The sequence below is a fragment of the Hylobates moloch genome, unplaced genomic scaffold (assembly GCF_009828535.3).
Source record: "Hylobates moloch isolate HMO894 unplaced genomic scaffold, HMol_V3 SCAFFOLD_12, whole genome shotgun sequence".
Taxonomy (NCBI): Eukaryota; Metazoa; Chordata; class Mammalia; order Primates; family Hylobatidae; genus Hylobates; species Hylobates moloch.
The window spans coordinates 76,816,630-76,838,451 of NW_026652287.1; the positions used below are offsets into that span (position 1 = coordinate 76,816,630).

At 42.8% G+C, this 21,822-nt stretch overlaps 1 protein-coding gene across 4 annotated transcripts; it reads right to left on the reverse strand.

Annotated features, from left to right (window-relative positions):
* Nucleotides 1-2,322: 2,322 nt before the first annotated feature.
* CSRP2 (cysteine and glycine rich protein 2) lies at nucleotides 2,323-21,616 on the reverse strand. Of its 4 annotated transcripts, XM_058425721.1 has the most exons (7): nucleotides 21,527-21,616; nucleotides 9,060-9,172; nucleotides 6,074-6,242; nucleotides 5,399-5,548; nucleotides 3,903-4,032; nucleotides 3,167-3,260; nucleotides 2,323-2,633 (listed from the first exon to the last, which is right to left on the reverse strand). In XM_058425721.1, the coding sequence occupies exons 2-7, from the start codon at nucleotides 9,169-9,171 to the stop codon at nucleotides 2,557-2,559; spliced, it is 732 nt and encodes a 243-aa protein (XP_058281704.1). In that variant the 5' UTR covers nucleotide 9,172; nucleotides 21,527-21,616; the 3' UTR covers nucleotides 2,323-2,556. The 4 variants fall into 4 exon arrangements, with proteins under 4 accessions (XP_058281704.1, XP_032026691.1, XP_032026694.1 ...); XM_032170800.2 differs by lacking the exon at nucleotides 5,399-5,548; XM_032170803.2 differs by lacking the exons at nucleotides 5,399-5,548; nucleotides 9,060-9,172 and having other exon boundaries at nucleotides 21,527-21,613.
* Nucleotides 21,617-21,822: the final 206 nt, after the last annotated feature.

The window sequence follows — 21,822 nt, forward strand, 5'->3', positions numbered from 1 at the left end:
TGGATTACTTTGGGGTTACTGACTTACATCCAAATGACCAAGTGATTCCTCCCAAAACAGTCTGGCCCAAAGCCAAATTCCTGTTTCTACTCCTGGAACCACTGGAAACTAATCTCACAGTGTTGGAGTAGCTATTTTGCCATGGCTCTCAATTTAATCAAGAACGATTTAAAATATGAATGGATATCTTGTTTTATTTTACCAGACAGAAATCTCAAATTACCAGTCACCTGGGAACTTCATTTACATTGTTTTTCCTCTTGAATATCTACCAGCAACTCCAGTATAGTTTGGGAAACATGGTAGGAATGCTAACAAACTACCCCCAAAATTTGGTGGTCTAAAACATTTTTGTTCGTACATCTGCAATTTGGTCAGGGCTTAAAAGGAATAGTTCACTTTGCTCCACTTGGGATCAGCTGGGATGGCTCAAAGACCAGAGACTACAGTAATCTGAAGCCTGCTTCACTCACATGCCTGATGGTTGATACTGGCTGTTGAATGAGATCTCAGCTGAGGCCTTGGCTGTAATGCCTACATGTGGTTTCCTCATGTAGTCAGGGCTTCCTCAGAACATGGTGGCTGAATTCCAAGAGTAAGCATCCTAAGAGGAAGAGGCGGGCAAAAGCTGTATTGTCTTTTCTAACCTAGCCTTATCCAAAATACTAACAATGAGTCACTAAGGTGGGCCTTTATTCAAAGAGAGGGGAATTAGACTGTCATTTGATAGGAAGGTCAAAGAATTTGTGGACATGTTCTACCACATACAGAATCAGAAGTGATTCCATAACTCCTCTCCTTCAGCCTCTTTTATTGCCAATTAACTATTTCCCAGCCTGCTTAACTACCTCTCCTGCCCCACCATGATGGAACTGGTATGACTCATAAAACACCTGAAGTTGTTCAAGGCTATGATGTGAAGTAAGCACCCAGTACACCCTCCACCAACTTCCTCCCACTTTGTTTCTGCTTATTTTTTTTTGATGTCACACATACCATATCCCCTTTAGCTTTTCAAAATAAGCAATATATTGGCCAGGTGTGGTAGCACATGCCTGTAATCCCAGCACTTTGGGAGGCCGAGGTGGTTGAGTCACTTGAGGCCAAGAGTTCAAGACCAGCCTGGACAACATGGTGAAACCCCATCTCTACTAAAAAAAAAAAAAAAAAAAATTAGCTGGGTGTAGTGGCATGTCTGTAGTTCCTGCTGCTCAGGAGACTGAAGCACAAGAATCGCTGGAACCCAGGAAGTGGAGGTTGCAGTGAGCTGAGATTGCGCCACTGCACTCCAACCTGGGCAAGAGAGCGAGACTCACACAGTATAGTATGTTAAAATGAACCTTGGAAAAGATAAGATATGTTCACAGGCTGGTTCAAGTTTACTAATACACATTACAGACCTATTACACCCTACTCCTGGGGGTGAGAGAGTTGGATTGAATCTCTAGTAAAGAACTAAACTTTCTGGGGGAATAATGAAACCATATAAAGTCTAATGCTCCTCTTCTACCTAAGCCAGCTGAATGTGCCCAGACAGTGCAACATTCTTTGCTACTTACACAAAATCAAAATGTGTGAAACACCCCAGTTTCCAGGACTTAGTAGGTCACCATCTATTAGATCACAGTGGAGAGTCTTTAAAAAGAATCATACTAAGTCAAGTCTCTGATTCTATGGTTGCCTGTAGGTGTTGTTTGTACTGAATTTTAGGTATAATCAAAAGAACTTAAAAGTACAGTGGGGAGGGAAAGGAGGAGATGCTGCACTGCTGAACACCAGCTTTGAGGAGCTGAAATGGCGATGCCTGTTGCCTAGCAACCTTTACTTTTTTTTTTTTTTTTTTTGAGACGGAGTCTGGCTCTGTCGCCCAGGCTGGAGTGCAATGGCACAATCTCGGCTCACTGCAAGCTCCACCTCCTGGGTTCACGCCATTCTCCTGCCTCAGCCTCCCGAGTAGCTGGGACTACAGACGCCCGCCACTACGCCCGGCTAATTTTTTTGTATTTTTAGTAGAGACGGGGTTTCACCATGTTAGCCAGGATGGTCTCGATCTCCTGACCTCGTGATCTGTCCATCTCGGCCTCCCAAAGTGCTGGGATTACAGGCGTGAGCCATCGCGCCCAGCCTGCAACCTATACTCTTAAGGCATACTTGCCTGCTTGAAAGAGAGATCCTTTTCAACAGCTGTAATGCAAACATTAACCTAGTGAGTCAACTGGGTAATGGGGTAACAAATAAAGGTAGGGACCCAAATGATTTTCCACTAACTGAAATCAGAGCATCTCCTCCAAAAGATTAATTAAAAGACAATGAACACCCAAATCAAGCTGAAGTTTTATTTAAAATGTCAAAGAAATGTTCCCCCAAAATGCTGGTGAATAAAGCAAAAGGATACCATACAGTGGTCTCTTCCTACGATTTAGCCAGCCTATCCAAGTACAGGGCAATATACAGTACTTAATGGGGTAGAATTTCACAGTAGTTTAGTGTTAAAGATTATCTGTGCCTAGATTATGAAGAGATTCTCTGTGTGATGTTTAGTTCAGGGTTTACATCTTACTGGGCATGAACAAGAGCCCCTGCTCCTTGGCCATAGCCAAATCCCTTGGGCCCAAAGTTCTTTGCATAGCATCCTACAAAGGAAAAGGGAGGAAGGATAGTTAGTTCAAGTCCATTAAGCTTTGCTAGCACTGCTTAAGACGCACTCAACAAACCCCCATAAATTAAACAAACTGCTGTGTAAAAGGGCTCAACTTATTTAAGATGTTAAATGTGTCATGTACTAAATATCTTAAAGCTGTAAAGACAAGTCCACGCATTCTGGTTCTATAGTGTTCAGCGTGGTCCTGCTGAGTTGCAAGCATGAGTCAGGCCAGGCCAGGTATGTATTTGTCTATTTTCTTCCATATACTTACGCTTTGCTCAAGACATGAAGGCAAAAGATGGCTATTTGTGGTGTTTTTATCGAGGGGGGGAGTTTTAAATGATCAGGAACTTAACTGTGGTTCTCTGTCATCTATAAGCATCTTGGGATATTTTATTTTCAAATAGTGGCACCCTTTTCTCCTTTTTTTTTTTTTTTTTTTTTAAATGCCGGTGACATTTCATTAAACAAGAACCAGTGTGGAATATTCATATGGACAGCAGTAACTGAAATTAATTTTACCTTTACAATAGATTTCACCTTCTTTTTCAGTCAGAGTTGTTGATTCAAGACTCTTCCCACACTTTGCACATCGGAAACAGTTTTTGTGCCAGGGCTGGAAGAGATGACTGTGTCAGCATGTTTGAGAGGCCTGTTTCCTACAGTTCAATTTAGATGTGTGGCAAGAAGTGGCTCAGGATGATCACCCCAAAGCAAGCTCCTGACTTCTGTGGTTCAGCTCCAATGAGAAGGCTGAAACCAGTCCTCAGTATCTGCACTCCTGATCACCCACAGAAAGGCTGTTTCCCTAAGAGCAGCCTCAGTCCTAACCACAAGCCCAGTCTGCTCCTTTAAAGAGACCGTCTTCTTTCTGGCCAAGAACCGCACAGCTCAAAGAGGTTAGCTGGTAACTTTTCCAAATCCACACACTGAATTTGCATCAGGTGTCCTGACTCGGATTCCTGCTTTTTTCACTATACTGAATAACCTGGAGATTCCCTCACAGTCTGGCCTTTTAAAGTTTAACCTTCAGGAGTCCCCCTATGAAAACAAGTTCTTTTAAACAGAAAAGTGACTTGTCAAATAAGGGAATCACTTCAAAGAAGTTAATGATTCTGATGGAAAGGCATTTAAAGAAAAGTTTCATATAAGACATTGATTTGTAAGACATCACCCAAGCAAGAAATGTGGAAGGGTTAGGGGAGAAAGGGAGCAGAGAGGAGTCATTTGCTGTTATTAATTCGAAATAGCACTTTACCTTTCCAGCTCCAATTATCTTCTCGGCAGCATATACAGAATCCCCACATCTGGAACACTTCTCAGCACCTCCGTATTTCTGAGCAAATTTAGAAGTGTTTGGATTTGTTGTAGGCCTGTGAGGCTGAACACTTGTGAAAAGACGAAAAAAAAGTAGGCAAGAGTTTCCACAGGGCCCTTTTAAGTACACAAGGCAGGAACAATGGAACTCTGGGACTTAACTGCTACACTGCCTCAAAGCTGGAGGCCTTTGCAGGCCAGCACAGGGGAGGGAATAAAGAAGAAATGACTCAGGTGCCAGCCAGAGTTACTACTTGAACCTATCTATGGGCTCATTATTATTTCAAAAAACCAGATAGGGACCCAAACTTAAAGATCTGTCCCTCTGAGTCTAAACAGAATTCATTTAATCCTCAGTGTTGGCCTCTCCACTAAGCAGTTATGTTATGGTATATAAAAACTTACCAGAGCATATATTTTTACTCCAGAATAATATCACTGGAATCATACCTAGCTTTTACTTCACAGGAGTCGGAAAAACCACCATTAAGCAGTTTAAAGATTCCACAAATAGGTAAGTTAACTTTGGTCTGTAACTAAGAAATTTAAGCATGTTTTATAGATTACTTAGCCTCTCAGTATATCTTGAATAAAGGAAAGTGTGAATAGCCAACTTTCTTCATGGAAAAATATTTTAGAAATTTTGATTATTACTATGCGATCTGTTTATCTTTCATTTTTCTCTGGTAAGGGTGGTATTTTTGTCACTATTTACAGATGACTGAGTAAACCATATTTCTTGCTATCAGTAGGAACTGTTTCCATTCAGTAAGGTGTACCTAGTATGTGCAGAACACTCTCGGGCTTTGAGAAGACTTTTTTTTTTAAGCCCTCTTAGAACCTTATAAATTAGCTGAGCAGATAAAATGATAGCACTCCACAACTGTTAATTTTTCCTACTGGAAAAACAATGTCTTCCTAGCACTTTGGGAGGCCTAGGTAAGTGGATCAGTTGAGGCCAGGAGTTCAAGACCAGCCTGGCCAATATGGTGAAACCCCACCTCTACCAAAAACACAAAAATTAGCCAGGCGTGGTGGTGCACGCCTGTAATCGCAGCTACTCAGCAGGCTGAGACAAGAGAATCACTTGAACTGGGAGGCAGAGGTTGCAGTGAGCCGAGATTACGCCAGTGCACTTCAACTTGGGTGACAGAGTGAGACTATGTGACCAAAAAAAAAAAAAAAGTGTGTGGGGGGAATTCTAAACAAGTAAGTTATTTAACCTGAATATGAAATACTAAGTGAACTTTAACAAATTTAGCACCTTGATACTTTGGCAACAAAGCCTTTAAAGTTTAACACTACTCTCTCAAAGAATCAAAAACAAGAAATAATTTCCATTTTTAAGTAAAAAATGTTAAGTTAGAGAAAAACGATTTCTTGATGAAAAATGTTTACATAGAAGGAGTGACTGAGGAATTTTCACTGACTGCTTACATTGCACATGAGAAACACCTCTCATGATTCACACAGCACATTTCTCTACCATTTAATTTCATGACATCCGGTCTCCAAGGTGCTGCGAAATGGAAGTAAATACAAATCACTTGCTTTTGAGAACATGACTCCTTGATACAGCTTGGAATGCTATAAAGCCAGAAGTAGAAATCACTGGAATTATTAATAAGAACTTTGTTAGGTCCGAAACTCAATATTTTGAACTAGTTTACATTAGAAAATCAGAGTCCCATTTTATTTGCTTAGTTTCAACTAAAAATCTGGAGACTCCCAGGTTCCTGTTCAGCAAGCGGCACTAACTGTCGCAACTCATTTCTTTTTTTTTCTTTTTTTTTTTTTTTTTGAGACGGAGTCTCGATCTGTCACCCAGGCTGGAGTGCAGTGGCGCGATCTCGGCTCACTGCAAGCTCCGCCTCCCGGGTTCACGCCATTCTCCTGCCTCAGCCTCTCCGAGTAGCTGGGACTACAGGCGCCCGCCATCACGCCCGGCTAATTTTTTGTATTTTTAGTAGAGACGGGGTTTCACCGTGGTCTCGATCTCCTGACCTCGTGATCCGTCCGCCTCCGGCCTCCCAAAGTGCTGGGATTACAAGCGTGAGCCACCGCGCCCGGCACAACTCATTTCTGAAGGTAACCAAAGGTCTCCCAACTCACCTCTCTGGCTTGATGCCCAGCCTCTCGCCACGGTCCATGTTAAGCGTGCCAGCGCCCTGGCCGTAACCGTAGCCTTTTGGCCCATACTTCTTTCCGTAGCAGGATTTGCAGTAGATCTCTTCATCGTGAATTGCCACTGTTGTGCTATCTAAGTTTTTCCTGCAAACCACTGCAGGGGAAAAAGTTAGACTTTACACATGTTCCAAAGATGCCTTTTTCCTTAGAACAATAGTGGCACAGACACATGGCCTACAAATGGTGAAGGCTGAGGCTCCCTCACATTCCTGGTTTATCCTGTGGCTTCCCAAAAGCCATGAGACAGCATCTGGACTGGCCAGCTACATTCGAGGATTATTTACATTCCTCCATGGATATGACAGTTGCTTCAGAAATGTCTCAGAATATAACATCCGGAAGCCTCAAGCTTTATTTTTAGTTTGTTTCATTTATTTTTTATTTCCTTTCCTATGGTGCTGATCAAACTCTTACTATGATTTCCCTTTCTGGGAGATCATATTAAGGGAGAAAGGTTTCAAAGGTGGCTATAAATTACTTAAACAAAAGGAATAAAACACCACCGTGCTCCCCCAACCCTCAACACTCTTAATCTTTTCAGCCTTCTCTTAACCAAGTACTGTTAAATCACAACCTAACACAGAACAGAAGGGAAGCTCAGTGCCTTGGGGGACTTGCCTCTGTAGCCTTTCCTCCCCCAAAAGCACCCCCTGGGATAATAATAGTTCTAAATCCTGAATTCTAGTTTTCATCACTAGTCTAGACTGGGAAGTATCACCCTTTCCTCTCCCCAGCAGCTTCTCCAGCAGTGATGAGTCCGTCTGAAAATCGTCAAGTGCTTTAAAGTCTGCATTTGTTTTCCCTTCTGTCCCAAAGGAGAATGCATTCTTTCTTGATGGATCTCTTGCCACAGGACATTTCCACGTGTCCCACTTCATAAAACTGCCAAATGTCATCGTGTTTCATCCAGACATTATTTCACTTTCTAAAACTTCAATTAAGCTTGAGAAAAAAGTAAATTGTGAGGAAACTCACTGGTAGCACACAATCTGGCAGCTGGAAATCAAAGATCAGAATTTCTCCCCCTTATTTAAAAGACAATTATATGACGATGCAGAGTAGAATGATGGTTACCAGAAGCTCGGAAGGGTAGGGTGTCGGGAAGGTAGTGGGGAGAGTTAATGGGTGTAAAAATATGGTTAGATAGAATGAATAAGATCTAGTATTTGATAGCACGACAGGATGATTATTGTCAACAATCATTTATTGTACATTGAAAAATAAGACAGTATTAACTGGAATGCTGGTAACAAAAAAATAATAAATGCTTGAGGTAATAGATACCTCATTTAAGATGATGTGATTAATATACATTGTATGCCTGTAGCAAAACATCTCATGTACCCCATAAATATATATACCTACTATGTACCCATAAAAATTAAAAGTAAGAAAAATAAAAGGGGAGGGTTGAATAAAAAGGAAGGAGGACAAAAGGAAGGACAGCAAAGAGGAGGGGAGGGAAGCAGGACTAGCTAGCTGGTTTAAAATAGAGTTAAACTTTGAAGGTTCTATTATCTTAGACTAAAGTCTTCTATGGTAGAATGAAATGGCATCTACTCTGGAATCTAACTGTTGAGGCTCAAGTGCTGAAATACATCTGCCTAAAGATAACTATATCTTAAACCATAGTTAGCCAACACCATGCACTGCTGAAGGACAACTACCCTTAACAGACAGAATAAATTAAATACTGTTTTGAAAAACCTGTATGAACCAAAACAAGTGTAGGTATATGAAAGTGTTACTATATAACCACCCCTTTCTTCCCCAGTCCTCATCCCTGTTCTCTGCAGTAAAATTCTCATAGGTCTGCAAACTACTCTGAATTATTTCCTTAAAAGGCTTTAGTCAGCAGAGACAAATATTAGAAAGGATTGGTAGAAATGACCAGTAAAGAACTTGACATTTAGTAAAACAAATGTCAACAGCATACACGCATGTGTTATTATGGTGTAGACTGTGGCTTAACCCAGACAGATGAAACTGAGAGCAATTTCTAAAGTATTTGCATTCTGTTTCCACACTTTCTTGGTTACAAGCCTGCTGAAAAATAGATTCCTTTTTTAAAAAAGTAACTTCTAAAAGCAATGGTTAAACCAAGTCTTCCGAGGAACGCATACATAGTGAACATTCCTATGTGGTATTTTTATTTTTTTTGTAACTGCAACTTTCTGTTGTCTGCTTCTGGTTGTCTGCAAAGCAGTTATGCTATTAAAGAGGTCCAGATACCTTGAATGCTGGCTCCAATGAGGGAAAAGGACAATTCAAATTTGAGAAAGAAGTCTTTTCCTGAAGATTATTTCTCAATGTAACCAATTTTTAACCTATGGTTTTCTATAGGAATTTTCCCTGTACAATACTATTGATAAGGCAAACATCTACCCATATGGGTGGGTTTACCTGACATATTCATTAAAGAAAATTCTGTCATTAAATCAGAAGATGATTAATGAAGTGCTTTAAGTTGCTACTCTACAGTTTTAAAACCGAAGACTTTGTTGCCATTAAAGGGAACCTGAGAAAGAGAAAGCTGGGGTGGATGAGGAGCAATCATTCACTCAAAAATGGGAGCTAAGCCCTCGTAATGTGCCAGAAACTGTGCTAGGTGCCAGACCACATAAGTGACACCCAGCTCTCAGTGAGGTGGGGGAAGCAGATGTGTTAACAAAATAAAGGCCAAAATGGAGGCCAAAAGCTATGGGGACACAAAGGGAGGCTGCGTGTCTTGAGCCACCCCTCCTGTCTTCACTGCTAGGCTCGGCATTTACAACATCTAAGAAGACAGGTAAAAACCACTTGTGCTTTCAAAATGATCTTTGTTGGCAAAACCACAATTTTTCCTTAAATAGGCATATTGAAGCTCTGTACATAAAATTCCGTCAAAGGTGGAGCACGGGGAGCTACTTACTGCAGAGAAAGCAGCAGCGGTGGAAGCTCCTGCCATCACACTGCACCTCTTCTGCGTGGTACACGGTCCTCCCACAGGCCCCACACTTGTTTCCACCTCCCCAGACAGGCATTCTGAAGGAATAAAGGATTCATTAGAATGTCCCTGTGCTGGTCGTATGGCTCCCTAAGGGCTGTTTAAGCCCAGGGACAGCTGCAGATTTTTGTTTCTTTATGAACCTCTCTAACCACATCTTTCAAAGGCCTGCGTTCCTCCAAAATAACCTCATCTCCTCTCCCAAATCACAACTCTTTCATTAGGAAACTGGCTTGTCGTGCACAAGATTTTTTTTTTCTTGCCAGACAAAGGACCTGCATTCAATACAACAGTACAGGTCACCAGGCACAAAACAAGCTATGCCATTAGAATCCACAGGAGTTAAGAAAGAAGCATGGGGAGGGGAAAGGCAAGCCTTGTCCCCCTCCCTAATTGCCCATTTTTAATAAACTTTTTTTTTAAACCCAGCTGAAGATCTTACCCTTGGGTGGAGGTTTTCATTACATGTTTAATTCATTGTAACAACACTAAATTCTTAACGTTTAACATATATAAGCTATGACACGCTTTCTAGGGAAGAAAGTGTGTTGCCCTGCAAGAAGTTTTATATTTGTTTGCCGAAATTACACGATTGTAGCATAAGTAGCTGTGTCTGTGACTCGTACAACCGCATGCACAGAGCCTTTGCTGTAACCACAACAAACGCCCATCCAGATGGCTCTGGCTTAAGTTTCTATGCTTCACTAACCCCAAGGCTCACTAGTGCAGCCAGCAGTTGGGTTTTCCTCTTTGACAAGTCAGTCAGGCCATACAGAATCTGCTACAAGTTCCCTTCCTACCAATTGAACTGTTCGCTGAGCATGCAGGAATAGCCTCTGAATAGTATGGCCTGCTGTAAAGGGCAAGCTGGAAGTACAGATCCTAGGGTGTCTCACTGTCATGTAGGGCCAACATTTTCTCATCTCCCTTCTCAACAAATTGGTCTGCCTCGACCACTTTAAAATGCCTGGTTCTGGCCGGGCATGGTGGCTCACGCCTGTAATGCCAGCACTTTGGGAGGCCAAGGTGGGTGGATCACCCGAGGTCAGGAGTTTGAGACCAGCCTGACCAACATAGCGAAACCCCGTCTCTACTAAATTAAAAAAAAAAAAAAAATTAGCCGGGTGTGGTGGCAGATGCCTGCAATCGCAGCTACTTGGGAGGCTGAAGCAGGAGAACTGCTCGAACCAGGAAGCGGAGGTTGCATTGAGCCAAGATTGTACCACTGCACTCCAGCCTGGGCGATAGAGCAAGACTCTGACAAAAAAAAAAAAAAAAAAAAAAAAAAGCCTGGTTCTGAATGGCCAGCTTCCTCAGATGCCTTAACCAGTATAGAAAGTTGTCCTGCTAAGAAGGCATGTTATGTCTGCCCTGCCCTGAGTGGTATCTAAAAACACAAGCGATTAATTCCTCTTTCCCCATCATCTTTTTCGAGCTTCCTTCTGTAGAGTGGCATTTGCAGCCCTTGCCTGTTAGGTCTCCTTAGATAGATTGCTTGCCTCTCTAGGAAATAGGTGGCTAATAAGGCCGAGGCCTCTTACTAACCCAAACCTGGCTAGAAAGAGAAGGGAAACGGAGTGCTGCTAAGTAGAAAAGATTAAAGTCTCCAATCCTTAAAATCAAAAGGTATGTGGGAAATTCTCATCCTACCCCGTTAAGGTGATCCAGAACCTGACGATTTCCTGAACACAAAGATGAGGCCTTTCCAAAAGAAAGATAAATGGAGTTGATCACTGTGGTGGGGAACTTTCCAGCACTCAGTATTCTCTTGCCTCTCTTCTGGTGATACCTTCCCTAGACTGTCTTCTGGGAAAGCAGCCATCTCTTTCTTAGACCATGTGGTTTAGAGAAGTGCTTATTAAAATGTGGTCTCCTGGTGATGGATGGGCCACTATTCTTGTTACCAATTTGAGACAAAATTCAGGTAAGCATTTAGAAACTTTTGGGCCACAAAAACTAAGAGAAGATCAGTGAACTCATCTTGTTGAACAGAGTCATCAGTCTGTACTTGGAAATTAAAAAGTAACAGTCCTTTACTTATATAGTTTGGCTGTGTCCCCACTCAAATCTCATCTTGAATTGTAGCTCCCATAATTCCCATGTGTTGTGGGAGGGACATGGTGGGAGGTAACTGAATCCTGGGGCGGGTCTTGCGCGTGCTGATCTCATGATAGTGAATAAGTCTCACAAGATCTGATGGTTTTATAAAGGGGAGTTTCCCTGCATGCGCTCTCTTGCCCGCTGCCATGTGAGAGGTGACTTTGCTCCTCATTCACCTTCTGCCATAATTGTGAGGTCTCCCCAACCATATGGAACTGTCAGTCAATTAAACCTCTTTCCTTTATAAATTACCCAGTCTCAGGTATGTCTTTATTAGCAGTGTGATAACAGACTAATACATTTACCATAGATGATTTGAAAAGCACTGGTTTTAGATGGTATTGACTCTACCCCTATCTTAGTCTGTTTCGTGTTGCTATAACAGTATACCAGAGACTAGGTAATTTACAAAGAACAGACTGAGAATATAAAGATTTGAAGGCTGGGAAGTCCAAGATCAAGGTATGGTGGTTTAGTGTCTGCTAAGGGCCCCATCTCTGCTGCAAAATGGTGCCTCCAATGCAGCATCCTCTGGAGGCCAGGAACACTGTACCTTACATGGCAGAAGAGCAGAAGAGGGTGAACCCGCACCCACCAGGCCTTTTTATGGTGGTACTAATCCATTCAAGAGAATGGATCCCTCATGACCTAAACATCTCCCATTAGGCCCAACTCCTAACGCTGTTGCATTGGGAATTAAATTTTAACATGATTCTCAGAGGGGACAAAACCACTTAAACCATAGCAACCCCCAACTCCAAGGCTGGGCATGTGACTCAGTCATGGCCAATCAACTGTGCCTTATCTTATCCTGCATGCCTCAGTTATGAGCCAATAAATTCCCTTCTTAAGTCATTTGGAATTGGAGCTCTTGTTCCTTAAAACAAACAAACAACACACACACACACACACACACACACACACACACACAACACACACACACACACACACACACACACACACACACATGCCCCTGACTGGTATGGCTTGTTATCACTAAACTGTAAGTCTGAATTTGCAAAAAGCCAACTTCTCTTAACCAGACAGGAACAAAGTCATTCCAAGGGTCCGCAAATGTTACCAGGCTTACGGTGAAGGCATCCACATAGGATCAGTATCTTGCAACAATAGGACATGTTTACAAGCTTTCCTTTTGTAGCTGCATAAATCTTTTATTCTCCTCCCTGGAGACAGGCACTCCATTGTTTAAATCCAGAGTGAAACATAAGCCTGGCTGTAAAACCTAAGACATAAAGCCTTGGCTCCAACAGCCTGCACTGACCCGTGTTTGTAGTACAGTCAGAGAAACTGACCTTGCCCCTTGCCCCCAAAGTTACCTGTATTCTGAATGCTCATGGATGCAACAGACATCTGCTGGAAGTTCCCTCATGATTCCTGCAGAACCAAAGGCCAAATCCAGGCCTCCAGGTAATGACACTACAATTACTTATATTGGATCCCAAGTATCAACTGGTTCTTAAAATACTTTGTTGTTGTCGAGGCATTTCTATCATTGAAACATTTCTCATATTAGAAAGTGAACTGTTAATACCAACTTGGTATTTTTCATTTTCACACATATTTACTTTGCAGCAATCACCAGTAAGGAGCCAGACTGCTATCATGACTGAGGCTAGACTAGGCTGTCTTGGAATAACACTTAAAAATACATTAAAAGGAAAACCCAACTAATAACCTTGTTATTCTCTTCCATACCATTGAAGAACAGCCTGGATTTTTAAGAAAGAAGGAATATCTTCCCTTTCTTTATGTAATTCAGGGTTTCTTTAAACTTACTTATTCTACGTTAACTGCACCAGCCAAACGTAAATGTGTCAGCTTTTCAGGAAATACCCAATCAAAGTTCCACAGCATTCAATTTACTGTGCAATGTTGCTGGTCCCTTGAGGGTGGGGACCACATCTCTGTATTCTCCACACCATCTACAAGAGTATTTGCATATATCAAAATATTGCAGTTCTATCCAGTTTAAGGGCTTTCCTAAGGATTTCTGAATAACCTTTTCTGTGATAGAGGGAAATGATGTAACATAACATCTTCAAAAAGCTTCAGTTGGATTTACATTTTTTTTTTTTAAGATGGTTAGGGAGCCAGGTGTGGTGGCTCATGCCTGTAAACCCAACACTTTGGAATTTGTAATTTAGGGAGACCCTATATTATCTATATTTAAAACAAATTTAAAAAGAAATTAGCCAGGCATGGTGGCACACACCTCTGGTCCCAGCTACTTGGGAGGCTGAAGTGGGAGGATTGCTTGTGTTGGGAATGTCAAGGCTACAGTGAGCTATGATCGCACCACTGCACTCCAGCCTGGGCAACAGAGCAAGATGACCCTGTCTCCAAAAAAAAAAAAAAAAAAAAGTGGATGGTGATAGTTGAATATTCCTTATATTGTTCTCTACTTTGTATGTCTGAAATATTTCATAATGGAAGGAGGGAGAGTAAGCTGATTGACTGGTTTAAACACACCTTGATTAACTCCACCGTTATAACAGCTGCGCAACCTTGGGCTTCATTTTCTCAAGCTGAAAATGGGGATAGGTAGCTCTCTCTACCCACAGAAATACTGTGAAGGCAAGATAAGGTAAGCAAATGCCTTGGCAGGAATCCAGTAGCTGTCAGCTTGAAGACAGGGGACATCTCACTCTATCCAGCCTGCTATCAGTACTCTAGCAGGAAAACCCACCAACCAGCATCTAGAACACAGCTGCAGAGCAACAAACAAGGTAAGGAAAAAACTGAGCTGATTGGTCGCTATAAACCTTCTTTTCTGGGGACATTAAAATGCACTCCAAAGTAAAGCAACAGTTCCACATATGGTGGTGACTATCAAAGAAACGAAGTTCAAGCCGGGCGCGGTGGCTCACGCCTGTAATCCCAGCACTTTGGAAGGCTAAGGCAGGCAGATCACGAGGTCAGGAGATCGAGACCATCCTGGCTAACACGGTGAAACCCCGTCTCAACTAAAAATATAAAAAATAAGCCGGGCGCGGTGGCGGGTGCCTGTATTCCCAGCTACTCGGGAGGCTGAGGCAGGAGAATGGCGTGAACCCAGGAGGCAGAGCTTGCAGTGAGCCGAGATAGCGCCACTGCAGTCCGGCCTGGGTGAAAGAGCGAGACTGTGACTCAAAAAAAAAAAAAAAAAAAGAAACGAAGTTCAAATTTGCACTTTTAGGCTGAACCTCTAATGGACATTTCCTGAATTTGGCTGGAAGAAGTATGACGATCTTTCATTTCTGTCACTCTTGGCATTGCTGTGCATAAAAAAAAAAAAAAAGCAAGTCTTCATTTTTCTTACAAGCCTTTGGCCGCACTACTCCACTACAGCTGCCATTAATCACAGCAAACTGGATTTGCACTAAACAATCTGGGCTGCATGCCTTTCCCAAATCCTAGGCATTAATTTACAGAATGGTAAAAGCAAAAATAAAATCCCACTTTACATCTGATAAAATAGGGCAAATTCTGTTTCTCTGTCTTGTTCCTTGTTTTCAAGTGTCTGAAAGAGTTCCAGCACTAGGATTTATCCACTGTATTACATGTTACAACATGATTTATATCTGAAGACCTATGTGCAATTTCTCCTTGCTGCCTCTCCTTAGCCTAAGATACCACCCAAAATTCGTAAGACTCACCCATGGGCAAAAACTGCTATAGTCTAAGTCTGAGTCGTCTTATGGTACAGTTACCTCATTCTCTAGATAACTGTGGTAGGAGTTATTAAGAAATTATTTTAGGCAGATAGAGAGGAAAAGGGGTCCTTGCGAAGTTTTCATTTTTTAAAGCATCTCCGGAAAAGTTTCTTGTAAAGCCCTGGCTCTTAGAGCCAGGCTGGCAACCTTTGATATGCAAATGCAGGCCATGTGGGCCATGCAAATGCCCACCTATGCCTGGTGACAGGGCAGCTTCCACATATCCCCATGTGTGTGGAACATCATGGCGCCCTGCATTTGCATATTAAAAAGCTAGGATGTGAGGGCCAGCTTTTTCTTGGGCTACATGAATGACATGCCTGGTCAAACCAATCCCCTAAGCCCTATGTAAATCAGACATCACCTCCTCCAGTCTTTGCATATATACCAGGCTGGTATCCATGGCAGGTAGGGACCTCCTCTTTGGGCTTTGGAGCCCCCCTCCCTCTGTCTCTGTACTGGGGAGCTTCTTCCTTCTTATTAAACTCTCCGCTCCTTAAAACCACTACACATGTGTCCGTGTCGTTTTATCTAAACCGGTGGCAGGACCAAGAACCCTTGTGTTCCTGCACTCATCAGAGCCGTATCATAATCAAGAGCTGACTACCTGAGCCATTCTCATACCATTAGTGCCGCATTTACTGTCTTACTTTAGAATCAGAATGATTTGAATCTATGAAATTCAAATCTATATGTTACCATTTAAAGTTTAAGTTATCTGCTCTAAAAGTTTGGATTGAATTAGCCTATATTCTATATTTACCCAGATTCTTAATGCCTACAAAAGTTTTGACATTTTATTACTACATGTAGGGCCTTGTTATTACACTAGAACCTGACTATAATCCAATTTCCCCTAAAGGAGAATTTATTATAAAACACAGTCTCATCTTGAGCCACATCCAGGGGGAGTCACTTGTTAAAGAATGTAAGTTAGTAGCACTGTCCCCAGTTACGATGACTTTTTAGCAAGGCCAGGATTTGGCAGCTGTAGTTAATTGGAAATTAAGCTTTCAGTTGATGCCTGTTCTACAAATTTTTTCTTCTGTTACCCCGACTACCTACTTACTCTACTTCTCTTACAGAAGTGAATACCACTGAACCAAGGATGAGCTCTTCATGTCTTAGTGATCAGCTCCATACTCCATTTGGCTCCTCCTACTGAAGCCAAATCCTCAACCTGGCCTTTAAGTCAGTTCAGCATAAGGGCAAAGTAAGAACACGCGTCTGGAGTCCAGGAAGTGTCATTTCTCTCATCCGTAAACTTAGGGCAACAGTACCTTTTTTAGAGAGTTAAGAACAGTACCATCTTTATAGAGTTATAGATGAGATAACGCTTGCATAGTAGGGACTGAAATGATAGTATCAATATTTAGCAATGTTCTAACCTTTGTTATCAATACTCATCTTGCCCTACCATCTCACATATCTATTCCTTCCTTATCCCCCAAACCCTCCCCATCAAGGCAACTGCCTTACCTGCCTTCCATCCAGCTAACTTCATTTCTGTATCTCAAGTAAGTTTTCTAGGGTAGAGGCAGCTTATAAGCACTGTATAACGCTTTACTGTTTATGAAGCTCTCATATAAATGTATTAATTCAACAATATGTCATAAACCATATACTGGGTTAGGGGCTGAGGATAAATGGGTCATAAGGAAAGGCCCGTTTTGCACAGAGTTCTACTGTGGTGGTAAAAACATGTGGACAAATAACAGCAATATAATAAATGACACAGAGCCATGCAAAAAGGGCTTTTGAAGGTCTGCACCATTTACTTTCACAGGCATGACAAAACAGTTTCACCTTGCAGATCCACTGATAGTGGATTCCTGGAACTACACTGAGAAAGATTCTGAAATTCAGTCCAGGTTCTACAATCAAGAGAACTGTGATTAATTATTTTTACCATGGAAACCGCAGTACACATGCCACCTTTTAGACATGCCAGATATAAAAGAAACAGTGCGGAGCTTAGAATCAGACAGACACAAGCTGGTTATCAAAGCTAGTTATCAGCTATGTGATCTTGGCCAAATTTCCTTAACCTCTGAGCCTTAACTTCCTCAGAGGTAACTTGGAAATGGATGAGAACTATCTTATAGGTGGTTGTAAAGATTTAATGAGATAAAGCTTGTAAAGTACCTGGCAAAGAGCCTGTACTCCACAAATGGGCGGACTTCCTTTTCCTTTTAGGAGCACTCGGGGCCTGAATATACCAAGTTCAGTCAGTTAGGTCAAGGGTCCCAACCCCCAGGCCACAGACTGATGGCTGTGTTTTGTGTTCAGGCTACTTGCTACTAGTCTGTGGCCTGCTAGGAACCAGGCTGCACAGCAGGAGGTGAGTGGAGGGTAAGTGAGCGTTACCACTTGAGCTCTGCTTCCTGTCAGATCGGCAGAGGCATTAGATTCTCATAGGAGCTGGAACGCTATTGTGAATTGTGCAGGTGAGGGATCTCGGTGCCCACTCGTTATGAGAATCTAATGCCTGATGATCTGAGATGGAACAATTTCATCCCAAAATTTCATCCCAAAAGCATCCCCCCACCATCCATGAAAAAACCGTCTTACACAAAACTGGTCCCTGGTGCCAAAAAGGATGGGGACTGATGAGTTGGGTGACTTGCTGAGGTCACAGATCTCCAAAGAAACAAATCAGGCTCATGTTTTGATTCCAGAACCACAAGCTTTCCTCAAAACTCCCATATCTGACATGTACAGAACATTAAGGGTTGAGACTATTCAAATGATCTGAGAATTCTCAATCCTTGAGTTATCAAATTACACATACAAATTACACACCTTCCTCTCCATCCAACTAGCAGTCAGTAAGTGGTCTCTGTGCACCACTCTCACACCCAAACTGCTACTTTCAACCAAAAAGCTTTTTATTACCTCTCTCTGCTAACCTAAATCTAACCCCACTGAAGGAAAACTCTCTTCTAATCTAGTGAACACTCCTGTGTGTACCTCAGCCTCACCATTCTTACTCCTTCTGTATTCTGCTACCATTCATGTCTTCAGTTAGAGTGCAGCAAAATTGGACACAGATTTGAATCACTATCTGCCAAATCCTATATTGTAATTAAAATGCAACTATATATTCTATAAGCTCAGTAACCCTGATCCCCAGCATCTGCCATAGCAATCCACAATCTGTGCAAAACTACAAGTTATTTAATTATTCAAACAATTTAATATTTGCATGATTTTTTAATGGAATCAGACCTAGATATATATGCTGAGACTCTTGTTTATTTGCCAAATGATCACAGGTTGTTCATTTGATCTGCTAGCTTTCTCATTTTAAAAATGCAGACAATGCTTATGTATACAATAAGGCAGTTTTTAGATTAAACAATATATGCAAAACACCTAGAATCGTGTCTGCCACATGACAGGTAATAATAATTACAAATACTTCTATAAAGCTTAATATATGCTTTACTTATGTTTATATTACCTCATTTAATCCTCATAACAACTAAAGTAAGCACTACCACTGTTCTCATTTTATGAGTGGGGAAACTGAGGCATAGAGCTATTAAATGACTCATAACTGTGAAACCAAAATAAAATTACCAATTCAACTTAAAAATGAATACCAAAAAACTTCCAATTCAAAATTATTTCACTAATGTTTTGCTAAACTAAACCACTGGTAGCAATACAGATATAGTACTGACCTCCATGGCTATGGCATAGGTTCTTCTTAAGCTGAGTAGTTCCTGTACTGTGTGCTGGATGAGGATTCATTCCTCTCTGCTTATTTTCCTTTGGAAGTACTGTGAAATCACCATGAAGCCCTCTTTCCTATAGTGAACTGGGAAGTAATTTGGCCCTAATGTATTACATGGTGTCTGTTCTTATTAGTCAAAGACAATTAATAGTACTGTTGGCACAATGAGATTGTAAACAAAAAAGCAAGGAACCCGATATCCTTTCCAGATCATTCACCATATACTTCTATTAGTTCTTCCTCTGTGACTTACAACAATACAATTTTTAACAATCAGAAATTGTGCCTGTGGTAAAAAGGAATTTGAGGAGGAAAAAATATTAAAAAAAAAAAAGAAATTGTGCCCAGCTTCTCCACTATCCAGACTAAGAAATATTCCCTTAATTCAGGATTCTTAACCCAGAGGCCACAATTCCTTTTAATTCTGGGGGTTGGGGAACTTGGTACCACATACTTTATGTTACGTCATTTTGAGAAGGGGTCTGGAGGCCTCACAGGAGTGCCATGATATAAAAACAGTTAGAAATCCCACCTAGGTAATCAAAGACCTAGAGGTGTCTGGGGATCCCCACCCAACAGAACCCAAGGGATGGCATGCTGGCAGTCAGGGTAAGGTGCCTTGAGGAAACCTGTGAACATCTGCACAGAGAAGAAAGCTGGGCTCCAGGCAAGGTCTAGGAAATGCTATTCAGGTGTGAGCCAGCTCTCTCCTGAAACAGACTTTCACTGATAGCCTTTTCCCACATATATTCAACCAAGTGCACAACTTTGTCTAATTACAAGGAACTACTCCCAGGCTGGGCTGGGCTTTGTACAAGTATCCACAGGCCTTATGACAACCCTGCAAGGCATGTGCCACTACACCCATTTTACATGATGAAGTACTGAGGCCAAAGAGTAAAGTTAATTTGCCCAAGGGCATCAAACCAATGGGTACTGGAGTTGAGGTGTGAATTTGGTCCTGCCTGGCTTTGTTCCTGCCCTTTTCAGCCAGGCCTCCTCCTCCCATAGGGGGCTCCCTTTTGGGGTTCATTTGATTCACTTCACTTTTGACAAGGAAAATTAGAGACCCAGATCACTATAGCAATTTAGTGTCAGAGTTGCCTCTGGACTCAGGCTTCTAAAACTCCTCATTTATTGCTGTCCCCTCTATACCAACATTCTTGCTGTTTCAGGATAAAATTCAATCTCCCCCAAATCCAAGTGATTTTGCAATTTCATCAAGATAGGCCTCCAGCAAGTACTGCTTTCAGCACAGTACTTAGCATATACCAGTATCAATCAATATTTGTTAAATACATTTGGAGAAATGCATTAAAAATGTATGATACAAACTTTCGATCAAATCTGCAAACAAATACCTATTGTATGAGTCAAATTATATTTTTGTTCCCTATAATCACAACCTTATTCGCTCCTTCCTTCTTTCAGTCAATTGTCCAAGGCACCCAAGCAAGCACTGTGAGTTTCAAAGACTCATGTGATGCAGGTCTGGTCTCAAAGGTAACACAGCACCAAAAGAGCAAAGAAAACTACAGTGCAGAGGAGAAAGGACCCAGAGAAATACTGACAAAGTATCAGTGACAATGGACGAGAGCGATGACCCCAGGAGTATTGGGGGAGACCACTTAGTACTTCACAACATCCTTTGTAGCTTGGCATGCAGTTCTGAAATTATGTTAGATTCTCCCTTTCAAAATCTATCATACAATTCTTTCTTGAAAAACGTGAGTCAAAGTACAGTCAACTTTGTGGCTGTCCTATTTGAATTCTTGGCATTTTATAAGTAGAGTTTTAAAACAGGTTAATTGGAAAAGTCAAGAATTAAATACGACGATTTTCACTGCCCGGGTTAAAAAATTACTAACCGCCCCCGCCAAAAAAAAAAAAAAATTCTGTATCGAAAAGCATTTATAAAGGGAAAATGTGCTTGGTTTGCAGACTGCAAATAAAACAGGTTAAACATTTTGGGTAGCCATTTAAGTAAAAATCGTTTAACAAATGTCCTGGCTTAGAAGGGGAAAAGGGATCCGCCGGTTTAGAAAGCCCGTCCCCCGCCCCCAGGGGGTGCCTACGTGGAGCTCCTGAATCTGGCTCTGGAGAACCCAGAATGTGATTCTCAGGACCTGTCGCATAATTTCACAACCAAGCTCTTGCATTCTTCTTCTGAATCGTAGAAAGTTCTGGAAACAGCTAGGAGTAAGCGATTGACATTTCCCTGCTGTTCCTTCAACACAGACGGGTTCGGTGCTTGGTGGGCAGACACCACCAAACAATGGGGATGCCAGGAGCCCGGTACGGCGGCAGGAGCAGTACCCTGGGCTCGGGGGGATGTAGAAGCCCCATTCCACCCCTAGGGGACCGAATCCGGTAAGGTCGCCCTCGGTGCTCACCACACTCCGGGCAGAGGGGGCCCTGAGACTCGGACCCCCACCCCAGAAAGAGCCTGCCGCTGGACGAGGGGACCCACGGCTGCTAAGAGGCGGATTAGCAGAAACGCGAAACTCACGACCCGCCTCTCCCCCAGAGAAACCAGTAAGGAGAAATTAAAGGTCACCTAAGATTATTTACCTGCCCCGCGGGCCTGGGATCCCACGGCATGGCCTGGGCGGTCTCGGGGACAAGGGCAGGTGTGTTTGGGGGATGAGAGAGAAAATCTGGGGCGCAGGGGTGAGGAGGCTGTCAGGGACACAAATGAGGGCTGGGATGGGGATGTCGGAGGAGACTGGGGCGCGTCGGCCGGGCGGCAGCACGATCCCGGGAGGCGGTGGAAACCCCCTGCAACTCTCGCCCCGGGGTTGGCGGCGGCGCCGCGGAACCGCCCCACCGCCCCTACTCACTTGAGTCGGAGGCGGGAGCACGTACAGCAGGCGGAGCTAGCGAGGCTGGGCTGGAGGGAGGGTCCAGGGAGTCGGAGATCCGAGGCTAAGCGCGCGCCGGGGCCTTTTAAAGAGCGCTCTGTGGGCGTGGCCTGTGTCCGCCCCGCCCGCCGGATTCCCGGAGCCGCTTGCCGGGCTGGGGCGTGTAGCGGGCGGGCTGCCCTCGGCCCGGCTCCGGGCTAGCCACCAGGAGACAAAAGGCAGGAGGCCCGCCTCTTCCTGCAGCTTCCCGCCCGCCCGGCATCTTCCACGTCCCG